This window comes from Chelonoidis abingdonii, chromosome 17, assembly GCF_003597395.2.
Source record: "Chelonoidis abingdonii isolate Lonesome George chromosome 17, CheloAbing_2.0, whole genome shotgun sequence".
Classification (NCBI taxonomy): domain Eukaryota; kingdom Metazoa; phylum Chordata; order Testudines; family Testudinidae; genus Chelonoidis; species Chelonoidis abingdonii.
The window spans coordinates 30,333,938-30,347,529 of record NC_133785.1 but is presented as its reverse complement, the minus strand read 5'-3'; the positions used below and the strand labels follow the sequence as shown (position 1 = coordinate 30,347,529).

Genomic DNA, 13,592 nt, shown 5'->3' with positions numbered 1-13,592 from the left:
TACTACTACCAACATTATTAAAAAAATAAAATGCCTTCTTTTGTCTTCCATGACTAGCATGTTAGGTAAGCTTAATAAGTGAAAGATTGAACAGATTTCCATTTATGATTTTAAGAAAGTAATTTTTTTTTTTCATTTTGAGACGTTTACAGATTATCAACACTTGTTCCTGGACGCAATATGCTAAAAACTCTCTCAGAATAGCAACTGATTTAAAACTTACTTTGTTTTTTGAATCCAAATACAATAGTCTGTAATGTAGAGATCATTAAGGATGTAGGCAGGGTCATTTTCTCGAAAAATCTTGTGAATATCCAACAGGCATTTCAAAACAGCACTTTTACCTGGAAAAAAACAACATTTATGCTTTTTGAAAAATAAACAAATGAAAATTAAAACATTACAGTCTTACACTTGACACCTTAATAAACATTTCATTGCAACACTTTATATATATGGCAGGTTTGGCGCAATCTTATTACCTCTTCATGTTGAGTTAGTGCCTTGATCATTTGATTGGAATTCTCCCATTCTCCCTCATTTAAAAAACAAAATAAAGGGAGGAGAGATTTAAGTCCCAATTGCACAAATTCTCTTCCATTGGACTCCTTTGCACACACTGAGCTTTACTGAAGTTAATGAAAGCGTTCCCATTTAGAGTTCGTTGAAGAATCAGAGTCTTAGGCTACACTGGCACTTTACAGCACTGCAACTTTCGCGCTCAGGGGTGTGAAAAAACACCCCCTGAGCGCTGCAAGATGCAGCGCTGTAAAGCCTCAGTATAATCAGTGCGGCAGCTACACCCATAGAGGATGTGGTTTACATGCAGTGCTGGGAGAGCTCTCTCCCAGTGCTGGCGCTCCGACCATATTCACACTTCAAAGCATTGCTGTGGCAGCGTTCCCACAGCGCTGCCGCGGCAGCGCTTTGAAATTTCAAGTGTAGCCATACCTTTAGAATTCATTAGACTGTTTTCTGCTGCTGTTAGTGACAGACTGATTGGCAGCTCAAATGTCTGGGATAAAAAAGAACTCATCATACATTCCTAATAACTAAAAAAAAAAAATCCCATTTTTAAAAACATTGGATAAATCTCTGAAAGATGATTCTTTGTCAGCAGAAATACATTTTCTTATTTCACAACCAGAAGAGACCTGCTCTCCTTCATTTTTCTTTCATATGTCACCATTTCTGCAAAGCAGATGTTTAGTGACAAACATTTTCTAATTACTTAGCACTTCCTTGCACCATTTTCAAACGCCTCAAAACCACTAAGGCTTAAGTGCTAGTGAGAACACTTTTAAAATCCATTTTTATTAGAGAAGTATAATTGTCTAATTGTATAATTGTGAAAACAAGTATAGCTAATAAAAAATGTAAAGTGTGCAGAGGGAGCCTACCAGCCCCTCTCTGCTGGGGTGAGCTTCTCTTACGTTACTTAATCTCAACTTGGCAAGGTTACACTTTAAATAAATAAAAAATTAAGATGTGAGTTTCTCTCTTGTAGAACTCCCCCTGCTGTCCAACTGCAAGATTTTATCAGAGAAGTACCTCTGCAAAGAAGAGCCCCAGTCTGAGTATGTCTACCCAGAGGAGTAGGGAGGAGAAGTTGTACAATAGGGTACAAATGGCAGGTGTGGAGAAGCTGGAGAATGACTAATTCCTTTCCAGTGCAGCCTAACAGAAAACTAGAGAGAGAATCAGATAAAAATTAAGATGCACAAGCATGGTGCTGAACAATAACTTCTAAACTTTATTGTCCTTAATATCTGTCAAGACAGACTATTCTGACTTATTTATGGAATCATAGAATATCAGGGTTGGAAGGGACCTCAGGAGGTCATCTAGTCCAACCCCCTGGCTCAAAGCAGGACCAATCCCCAGATTTTTACCCCAGTTCCCTAAATGGCCTCCTCAAGGATTGAACTCACAACCTGCGGTTTATCAAGCCAATGCTCAAACCACTGAGCTATCCCTCCCTCCCTCCAAATAAGCAGACCCATTTTCTTTAAAAAATGACAATGTACGTGAAAACCCCGTTCAGCTGTCAAACCGCCAGCCAGAACAGTTTGCAGTTAGCAACAACAAAAGAGAATAAAACAGGTTTTAAAAGTTTTCATGACACAAAAGACGGGGGGCAAACTGGGTTCGAGATTCTCTCTCTGATGCCCCCATATCCCTTGATTCTATTTCACTGATATTCATGAGGGTTTGGCTGCTTTTCTGATGGGTCTCCTGCTGCAGCAAACAGCACATCAACTTAATGATTCCATAGTACTTGTCTAGTGTCCTTGTACACTAGACAGAAAGGGGAATTTTCATTTCATACCCAATTTATACATTGCTGCAATGATTTCACAAAGTCAGGAGCCATCCATACACTAAGGGATGAGGAAGGGGAAGTATGCTTTGTTACAGTTCTACTCTGTTTAGATATGACACAAATGGATGTTGTCACAGATTGCATTTTCATCACACTGTCCTTCAAGTCGCATATTGTTTACATTGGCAAAAAGAAAAAGAAGGAATATATTATGTGACTGCACATGAGTAAGAGTTCAGCTGTTCTCAGGGCTGGCAGTGGCCTGGGCAAGACATTGAGGCATCTGCAATCTACTGTATTTTCTCCTTGTCTGGGGTGTATAGATGCCCAAAGATTGTAGTGTTGCCTGGGAGTGTAAGAATATGAAGAGTCACTATATAATGTAGGCCCTCCAAAGATAAGGTCCTTGATCATATTTTGGACCTCACCCGGGAAGTCAGAGGCAGCCAAGAAGCTTGGGGCATGACTACTGCCATATCCATGGAATGTGCAGCTGTATCAGCAACACTGAGACCCGAAGAGACATCTTGGCAATTGTCTGCCCTTCTCTTAGGGGGCATTAAATTGCTCCCTCTGATCCTGAGGCAGGTGTTCAATGAAAGATGAAAACTCTGAATAGTTTGTAAAATCATTTCAGGTCCTTCCAGGACTCAAAGATCATCACTGAATAGCAGCTTGGATAGTACCAGGGACTCTGGATAGGAAGCTTCAAGAGCCCTTATGTTGAGCGATACTGGATAGGGTACTGAAGAGCAAGTGGTGTGCCCTTCTCATCTGGTTACAGAAGATGGCACTGAATGATTTTGGTATGGCTCTAGAGACCGTGTGGTTTGATACTAGTGCTGTTCTAAATTGTTTTACCTGATGGCTTTTTGGTATGCAGCATGGTTTTCTTACCCAGTGCTCTGGTCTCAGTACCAGAGATGATTGAAGCCTCAGTGGAACCAGGATGAAAGGTCTCCTAAGAACCAGACTGAGGGGGGTAACTCTCCCCTTCTCTTAGCCTGTTCTGAAGAATGTGACCTTTTCTTCTCTGAGGGTCTAGATGGTTCTGAAGGGCCCTCAGGGTCTTTACTTACCATTGCAACTGAAATGGTCACCAGGAGTCTGTGAGCAGCTGGGTCCAAGGAACAGGGGGTGAATTGTACTCCATGAGTCTCAGAGAGCACTCACTCAACCAACAGGCATTTAAGTCTGTCCTCCCTCCATTTCTCAGAACTGCTTTTAAACCCTGAACAGATCTAAGGCCTCGTCTACACTGGCAAGTTTCAGCGCAGTAAAGCAGCTTTTTGCACTCAAACTGCAGACATGTACACATTGCCAAGCCACTTTGTGTGCAGAAACTCCTCAGTTGTAGCACTGCAAAAGAACCGCCTCGACGAGAGTCGTAAGACTATTTGGGCAGAGGCTCCAGCGCTCTATTTCCAGGGTATGCACTTGATTGCATTCTGCGCGGTAATTGGCCTCCGGAGCTGTCCCATAATGCCTCAAGTGACCACTCTGCTCATTGTTTTGAACTTGGCTGCCCTGGAAACATGTGTCCCTCCTCCTTCAAAGCACCATTTCTGACAGCCAGTGTGTGCTGTGCTGATCTGCTCCAGGACACAAAGGAAACCATTAATGCGAAGTGCTCCTGCTGTTGAACACAGAGGCAGGCGTGTGCATGTGCATTTCAAACCCTTTCCAAAGCACTCTGCAGCCAGTTGCACAGTGGGATAGCTATCACATTGCACTGCTGTCTTTGCCATTGCAAGAGCTGCTAATGTCGATGTGCTCTAGCATCACAAGAAGCACAGTGTAGACACACAACAGCAGTTTAATTCCAGTATTTTAGTAAAAGTGATATAACTTGTGGTGTAGAAACTTGACAGTGAAGAACCCTTACATTTGAAAGGGATGCGAGTCCTCCCAGGCAGCCAAAGCGGCTTGACTATCTGACACAGATAAACACCCAAGACAAAAAAAACCCCAAAAAACAAAGGCTCAGATTGGGCAAATGATGAAGGGAAGAGAGAAATCCCATCCCAAAAAAGCGCAAACTTAAAAAAGACCCATAAAATAAATAAAATAAAAGTTTAAGGGGAAGAGGGAGCAAGCTGTGTAGCTAGCTAACTGACACTGCAATGCTGTTTCCAGCCACATGGCTGAAAAGTAACTAGAGTGTGGCAGCAAGTCCCACCCTCCCTATATATTCTTGTACCAGAACATAAGAATTTGCATGGCGCAAAGGCAGACCCCACAGACACTGCTGGCAAAAATCACAGATCAAGTGTGTACAGGCAGACACAGGAACACTACTCAAGAAGAAACTCAATTAACATATATCACCTTAAATTAACCTATTAATATTTCCCCCCCTCTAGTGACTGTTTCTGTCTTTCCTCCTCCCTTGAATATTTTACTTTTAGTTGCACTCCAGACTTTCCCCCAGAGTGAAAGAAAAAATGTGCTTTGTATGTTCATTTCTTGCCTGTCACCTTCAATCTAATTTATTTCTAACAGCTTTCTTGTCCCACAATCCCACTTTTCTTTTGCATTTTTGGGGAGAGAAAAGGGGACTTGTTGGAACCTGTTCTCCTATCCATACCTAAAGTCCATTCATTACAGCAGCCTGCCAGGTAAATATAACTCCCTCCAGAGCCTGTTAATTAAGGTCTTTCAGTCAATTCTTTCCTCAGAAAATGAGTGCCTTGGGTAGATTCCTGAACTCTATCTGTGCTCTCTATCACAGACTGCAAAGTAGTGTCTGCAAGCCAACAGCTGTGAAGATGAGTGCCTCATGCTCTGACAAGGGCATATAGGGAGGTGCAAGCCCACTGCCACTCAACTCCTTATTGACCTTGAAGCCTAACTCTGCACTAGACCAAAAGGCAGCTGGGAGGTGGAACATCCACAGGTAAAAAAAAAAGACAAAAAAACAAACAAACAAAAAAAAAAAAAACACCCTCAAAGAACTCAAGTTACTATGAGGTAACTTTTTCAAGTTCATGTCCCTGTGGGTGTTCCACCATAGGAGACTCTCAAGCAGTAACCCATCAAGGAGTGCTGAGGAGGTAAGTCCAGAATAGTTCAAAACCCATCATCGCTAGAAGCAGGTAAGATAGAGTAATGTTTGTCAAAGGTATAGGTGGAAGACCAAATAGCAGTCCTGCCAATTTCTGCTATGGGAATGTCCTTTAGTAGCCCTGTCGACATGGACTGAGGTTTAGAATACACTGTTGCTCTGTGAGATGGGATGCACGTTGGCATTTTCACAGCAGTAATGATGCAACCCGAAACTCACTTAGTTTGCATGGAAATCGGCTGACCCTTCATCCTATCTGCAACTGCTACAAATAGTCTAGGAGAAGCCTGAATGATTTAGTCCTATCCACATAGAAAGCAAGGGCCCTCCTAACACAGTGAACAAAGGTTTAATTCTTCTCTAGAGGCATGATGTTTTGAGTAGAAAACAGATAGTGAATCTCCTCGTTAATGTTATGTTCCAAGGAGACCTTTGGGAGGAAGCAAGGATGGAGATGTCTTTGTAGAAGGCGAGATGCATCGTGGGCTCACCATGAGCACTCCCAGCTCCCCTGTTCACCTCACTGAGGTGATAGCAATCTTTCCCTGGGGACTGACATTCAGGATATCCACCAAGAAATGCTTAGACTTTCACACTTCCTCCAGCAGCATCTGAAGCGAGTGTGCTTGCCTTTTCCTGTGGTCCTGAAAGGTCTTAAAATCATCAGCATGGGAGGGCAGTGGTGACATTACCACCTTATCCAGAGATGGAGGTGAAATCTCCTCCACCTGAGATTCTTGTTCCTCCTGTATATCATCCAAATCAGAGAAGTGTGTGGTACCAATGCGTGACATAGCACAGGACAGTCTAGAGATGCCAGTAGGTGACATGGTACCAGTGGGTGCTGGTGTTTTCATTTAGGTCCCCGATAATTGGTTGCTGTAGGGCTCCACAAGTTCCTGTAACTTCACTGGGGAGGGGGACAAGTGGAGGGAGCTCAGAGATAGTCAATCTTTGGGCCTATAATGTACATTCCCTAGGATCAGGGCCGGTGCAAGGATGTTTAACGCTCTAGGCGAAACTTCCACTTTGTGCCCTCCCCCACCCCCATGCCGAGGCACCCCCCCCTTGGCAGCTCCCCACCCTCTGCCCTAAGGCACCCCCCCTTGCGGTAGCTCCCCACCCTCCGCCCTGAGGCACACCCCCACCCCCCTCGCACGACTTCGGCGGCCCACGCCCCAGTTGCCGGGAGCTGGGGCAGGGGAGCACGGGGAGGGGACGGCACGCAGGGGAACTCCCCACCCCAGCTCACCCCTGCCCCGCCTCCACCCCGAGCACGCCGTAGCTGCTTCACTTCTCCCACCTCCCAGGCTTGTGGTGCCTAAGCTGATTGGCACCGCAAGCCTGGGAAGCAAGAGAAGTGAAGCAGCCCCGGCGTGCTTGGAGAAGAAGTGGGGCAGGGGTGAGCTAGGGCGGGGAGTTCCCCTGCTTGCCGCCCCCTCCCCGCGCTCCCCTGCCCCAGCTCCCGCCGCCTAAATGCCAGTGGCAACCGGGGTGCCAGTCACCGCGGTCGCTGCCAAAGAAAATGGCGCCCCCCAAATCTTAGCGCCCTAGGCAACCGCCTAGGTCACCTAAATGGTTGCACCGGCCCTGCCTAGGATGTTCTTCATGAAAGGACTCATGGGAGTAGGGAATTCACAAGTTAAGGCAAATACAGCAGACAGCAGAACTCTCCGTCCTGAGCTGCAGGCAACTGAGAAAGAACTGATTGGTGTTTGGCTCACACCACCCTGTGTCCTCATTCATTCCACGCCTGTTCTGTGCAGGCGTGGAATGGTGGATATTACTTTGCAGTCTCCAATCAAGAGTGCACAGAGGCACATACTCTATAGGTACTATACTCAAAGAATAAATAAGAGGCACATAAAAATAGTATCTAAAGTTATGCAGCTATTCTAGAAAGTGTAACTCATTTGCTGTCTATCACCATGATATTCACAATGCTAAGTTCTGTCCAAGGACACTTGTTTTTGGCCTTTACTAGCATCTGTGCTTTACTCACTTCTAAGATTTCATGACCTATGAATACCATGCCACTATTTTGGCCCTAAATTCCTCTTCTTCAAGTCACTTGCTGCAGTTAACTTTATTTTGTAATTTGGAAACACAGGACTGAATATCAGCTTGATTACCGAGTACCAAGCATGGGCAATTTCAATCTTTTTATACAGTGCAAAGACCCAAATCAAGGTTGAAGTAGGAAACGATCTATTCAGAAAGTAATGATAAGTGTTTAAGAATGTGCACAAAATCAATGTAAACGTTTGTGAACTAAAGATTTTCTTTGTTTCATCATAGGTATTTGCTGCACCAAAATTTTTCCAAGTCATACAATGATTACAGAAACAAACCTACATATGGTAAATGGAATTCACTTTAAGGTGTCTTAAATAAATGAAAACATTAACCTGTAACAATGTAGTTTATTTGTAAAGTTACGATATTACATTATATTGAGCAGTTAATAAACTGCTTTTATTGAACAGATGTTTTCTGATTGCTTAAAAGTTAGTGGGACAGATTTTAAAATAAATATATAAAAAGATCCTACAGCTGTAAGACAACTGGAAACAATGATCTTATAAATATGTATGAGACTTCATTATATTAAACACAAAAAGTGCCATAAGAGCCAGCGCATTTGCTCACAGACTGTTGGACTCTGCAGGAGTTCACTGCTATGACTGCCTGAAGCAGAAATCCCACAATTTTAAACTCATGGCGTTACAGAAGGACTTTTTCCTATCCTATGAGGTTGTGTGTAGGAGGGTATAATTCTGGCCTAAATCTACATCAGTCATTTGATTTAACAGAAATCAAGTCACTGTAATCTAACTTTTTCACAGGCTCAGTAGCTCATGCATTGAAAATAAAGCATTTATGAAGTAACAGGAGACTATACAATTCATTCAGCTATTTTTTATCTCCTCAATCTGGTTTTTTCCCCCCTCCATAGCATCAAATCAAGTGAATTAAGCTCTTTTCCCAAAGACAATTCTATATATTTTTTCCACATACTTGCAAGCAGCAAAATAAGTTTGCATCTAAAGAAATAAACTGAACTTTTATTGTCTCCCTCTTAAAGATATTAAAGGATAGCATGAAGCTGAATACATGAGGACTATAAAAGATGTCACCAACCCCTTGTGTTTGCATCAATATAGTCATCAGATTCTAAGACAAAATCTCAAGAATATTTAAGCAGAGAGAAGTATACTAAAAAACTCAGTGTATCTGTATGACAAACAGATATATGTTAACATGAATTAATGCAAATTAACATTAATCTATTTTGGATTAACTTAAAATTTCATTTTGAAGTGTCAAAAGCAATACTTAGTGTTACTGGCTCTAGAATTTCTGTGCAATTCTGAATCTTCAAAGATCCTTGTTGGCAAATACAATCCTTGATTTATTGGCAAACATGGTAATTTTACAGTAATGTGTTTTACAATTTGATGGCAGGTTTGATCAATCACATTTCTGTGTGCCCTACAGGAGAGTCCAATGAAAGTAAACCGGACATGAACTGCTGCCACCTACAGCCACCACTTACAAAACAAGCAGAAAAGTCTTGGTGCTAACAACCATCAGAAGAAATAAAGAAATTGAGAACTACAAATCAATTTCTTTTTATATATAATTAGTCATCAATTATTTATTGTTGATATGTATGTTGAAAAAAGCATAGGATATTCTTTAACCTCACACAAAGGAGCACAATGGTTTACATCTTTACAAGCAACTAATAAAGGTAAAATACACAAACTAGCATTACCTAGTGACAGAAATACTAGACATCTCCAATATTTCAAAAAAAAAAATGTACACCTTTATTCCAATATAACGCTGTCCTCGGGAGCCAAAAAATTTTTATCACGTTATATCGAACTTGCTTTGATCTGCCACAGCACGCAGCCCCTCCCGCGAAGTGCTGCTTTACTGCGTTATATCCAAATTCATGTTATATCGGGATAGAGGTGTATATGGATGCCTACAGTTTTAGTGAAGAGGAAAAACAATGTTTATATAAATATACCAAAGCTACATATGAATAATCTGTGCTTTAATCATCTGTCAGTTTTGATATACTTGTTTATTTTTGAAGCAATTTTATAGCTTGTATGTATCAATAACTCACAAATCAGAAATTTCTTAAATCTCATACAAATAGTGTTTGTAAATGCTTTCAGATAACTTAGATATGACAAGTATCAGAGGGGTAGCTGTGTTAGCCATCTGACAAAGTGGGTATTCACCCACGAAACCTTATGCTCCAATACTTCTGTTAGTCTATAAAGGTGCCACAGGACTTTGTTGCTTTTTAGATATCATAGGATACTGTAATCAAAGCATTCGCTCTTAAATAGCTTTGCTGTAAAAGCATTTAAAAACAGTCAAAGCACTGATCACTCAGAGCATGTGATCCTAGAGGTCTTAATAAAAATTAGCCTACTATGCTTCTAATTTAAATAAATGTCTCATGCGCCCTTAAGTATACCGACCAGCTCAAAAATAATTAAATATTGTGAACGTTGGGATAAACTCTATATTTTTAAAACAAATTAAGTCACAATTTTCCTTCATGAGTTACCTGTCCAACTGTTTTCCTGGCAGTTGTTCTCTTTTTATGTACATTTTTCTATTACGTCAATTGAATAATATTTTGGAAAAGCAACAGTTTCTGAAAAACTGGTTAATAACTCATTTAATGACTGATCTCTAGGTTTGTTAACTGTGGCAAAAATGACAAACTACTTTTTAATGAGTAGAAATGACTAGTTTCCTAGGAGCTGTTCCTTAACATTCACAGGGTTATGCTGTTAAAGTGCCTTTGGAAAGTGTCCATCTCGTACACAGAGTCTCAGACTTTGGGTTATGCATTTTGTGTACGTTATCAATATACTGAACACATCAGACACTATCATTGCAGCAACGAAATTCATTGCCAAAATATCTTATTCAACTTTAAATTCCAAATATATTATTGTACTATGCTCCAGTTTCATCTATCATCATATAGCAAAAGGCCTCAATTGAGCCTAAAGTCAGACTACCGACTTGTTGAAAGTTAAGCACGTGCTTAAGTGTTTTGCTAGATTCAGGTCAAAAGGAATGGTTTTATGGGTAAGTTTTATTACTAGCATTAGCTTCCAAATGATGAAAGCAAGTCACATTTACCTGTGTGTAATATATACATTTGGATATGTTGAAAAGCATGATGTTTGTGGTTCAGTGCGTTCAATACTCCGAAGATAAATATGATACACTATAAACACACAACCCACCATATAATATTATATTTACTTGTATTATGCTTTCAGTAGCATATACAATATGCTAGGCATTATACAAAAACAAAAAGACCCCAAAGACCTTCTAAGATTTTCCATGGAATTTGAAGAAGTAAACATTTTGTTGAGTGTATCTGTGGTAAGCTGTTTAGACAGTACGAGCAAAAAACTTTAGGTTAATATGGTCTGAACATACGTCTCCTTTTTCAAATTCATATACAGGTTCCTATTTATTTCACACTGTTTTCTGGTAAGGTATATATCTATTAAATACACTTAACATTAGTTATATTCTTGTGGTTTTTTAATTTAAGAATTTACGGCCTTATATACCACACCTTCTCAACTACAATAGCAAGAAATAACTTCAGCACATAAATACTGGCATTTTCAACGCTATCGATATTAATAATCTTTGTTTATATCACCGCCACTATATTAACTATTTTGCCCCTCTGCCCAATAGATTAAGACTATTTTCCCCTTCTGACTAAATTAACTCATTAGAATCTATTTAACTTCTCAAGTAATATTTAAAGAATATCATGGCTTATATTCACTGCAGTCTCCTCCTTTTTACCAATAAAAACACATGCTGACATTGGCAAGCATTCACTTTTTGTGCCTTACATGCACAATCTGAGATCTTGAAATTCCACCCACAACTCTGACAATCAACCTATCAATACAGCCAATCACATTTCTTCCTGCAATGGTTTCCTAGGTAACCAATACAGCATAAGAAGTGCATGGTATGCAGTTGAATGAAACTAAACCTGTCGTATTTCCACTTTTTTCAATACTTTTCTACTGTTAAGTATTAAAGTTTAGATGGCTCATGGGATACATCATAGCTCTGAAGGCAGCACAGAAATGGCAATACTGCAATGCTCCTGCAACTCCCTTTTGGGCCAGGACCTCCAGTCTGAGAAATGCTGGTCTCTCACCCCCCTTCCCCCACCAGTGAAATCTGTATAGTAGAGGGTAAAACCACACAAAATTTCATGGGGAGAGACCAGATTTCACAGTCTGCGACATGTTTTTTATGGCCATGAATTTGGTAAGGCCCTAATGAAAGCATATGTAGCATTTCTGCTTCAAATTATCCACTTAGTGCCTTCGTAACTTCAACAGGAACTGAAGGTGTTCTGCTCCTTTTAAAATCAGGATCTTTAGAACCCACCCAGGTTTGGTAATGAAAAGGCTGCTACTGCTCAGTGACTTATGTGAAAGTAAGTCTGGTTTGTTTTTAATGAACACATCTATTGTTTTTATTATTGACATAGCACCATAGGTGTTCAGCCTGTATTTTAAACAAGGAATTAATAATCAAAGGGTAAAATTCTCTGCTGGTGTTCTGGCTGAATTTAAGCCAGCTGCGGCAATTGAGACAAACAGATAATTTGGCCTTGAGTCTGTCATACAATGAAAGTGAAGATATCATCAAAATATGTCCTACAGTTTTCGTTAGAAATGTTCCCTTCTGCTCTGACTCGCTGTTTGCTCCAACCACCTCCCAGCGCTTCCCCCCTCATATTCTCTTTATCTTGGCTGCACTCCAAACCTGTCCTGCCTACCTTACTCAGTGCATCCTTTCTTCTTCCCCTCATCATTTCTCTTCAAGTGTTCCTCTCTCTTTTTCCTTGTCTTTCCATTTAGCTAAACCCCTTCTAACAAAACCCTACCAATAATAATAATGATGGCAGTAACATCATGTTCACAGGTCATCATATAATTCACTCTTTGCTATATGTTATTATTCCTTTCCCCTACCCTTTGTCTGTCTTGTCTATTTCAATTGTCAGATCTTTGGGGCAGCGACGGCTTACTGTTGTGTTTGTACAGTACCTAGCACACTGGAGCCCCATTATTGAATGATTTCTAGGCATTATTATTATAAACAATAGTAACAATCCTCTCATTTCTATTTCAAGAATACCATCACAGTACAACACAGTTGTACTTCACAAATCACGTGTTATTCTTTCTGGTGATGATGTGTCAAGCAACAAACGCTGAAAAAATTTACTGGTTTCCTGCAGTATTCACATGAGTCCACTAAAGCAATCCTAGACTTAACACCTTAGAACATGGGTGCCGTCTGTGTTACCAAAATCTTTTTAATATTTATTTGTTGGGTCACTGAATGTTCATTCTGTAAATCTCTTTTGTGCTGCCACAAAATTAAAATAAAAACGTACATAGTATCTCTGTTGTGGATCCCTCCTCAAGTAAATCAGAGGCCATGTGTACACAGCAAAAGCTGTAGAGAGTGCTAGACTACCTGAACTAGCTTGGCATAGGTAACAACAGTAGAGAAGACAGCCCAGCATGGGTTCAGGGCAAGTAGTACAAAGCCAGCAAAACCCTGGCTAGGTACTCGGCTCACTAGCCTGGGGTGAAGCCCATACTGTGCGGTCTTCACCATTATCAATACTTACATCAGCTGGATTCAAGCTAGCTCACCTAGGTTAGCCAACACGCAGCTTTGCTGCGTAGACATCCCCGACAGACTGCCTGAATGCTACACTATGTCTGGTATCACAAGCATTTAATTTTTTCCGCACTCAAGGGATGCTACGCAGATCCGATGGAGTTAATTGGAAAGGAGGCTTGATACTTTCCCTGCTTAATTTCATTCCCTGACCTTTATTTTGTCAGTGGTAAATTGGACAAGTAGCACTTTTTTCACACTGGCCCAGAATTAATTTTGCAAGTTCCAGATATCAGTATAATTTTCGATTCCTGCAACTCTCACACACCATGACAAATAATCTGATAATACAATTTTTTCTTCAAAGAATTAAGAGTTATCAGTATAGAAGAAACTGCTTTTTTTAATGTAGTAATTCACAACACACGGCATGGTTGTAAGTAATTTTACCAACCCAGGATATCAACATGTGTGCAT

At 40.7% G+C, this 13,592-nt stretch overlaps 1 protein-coding gene across 3 annotated transcripts in view; it reads right to left on the bottom strand.

Annotated features, from left to right (window-relative positions):
* The window catches only part of SHQ1 (SHQ1, H/ACA ribonucleoprotein assembly factor), a 114,056-nt gene that overhangs the window by 38,247 nt on the left and 62,217 nt on the right, over positions 1–13,592 (bottom strand). For all 3 annotated transcript variants that reach the window (XR_012657169.1, XM_032795990.2, XM_075073295.1), the window contains one exon: positions 224–344. Coding sequence is in view for 2 of the 3 variants with exons in the window: in XM_032795990.2 (XP_032651881.1) it covers positions 224–344 (121 nt within the window). In the remaining variant the exon portion in view is untranslated. The remainder of the gene's footprint in view (positions 1–223; positions 345–13,592) is intronic.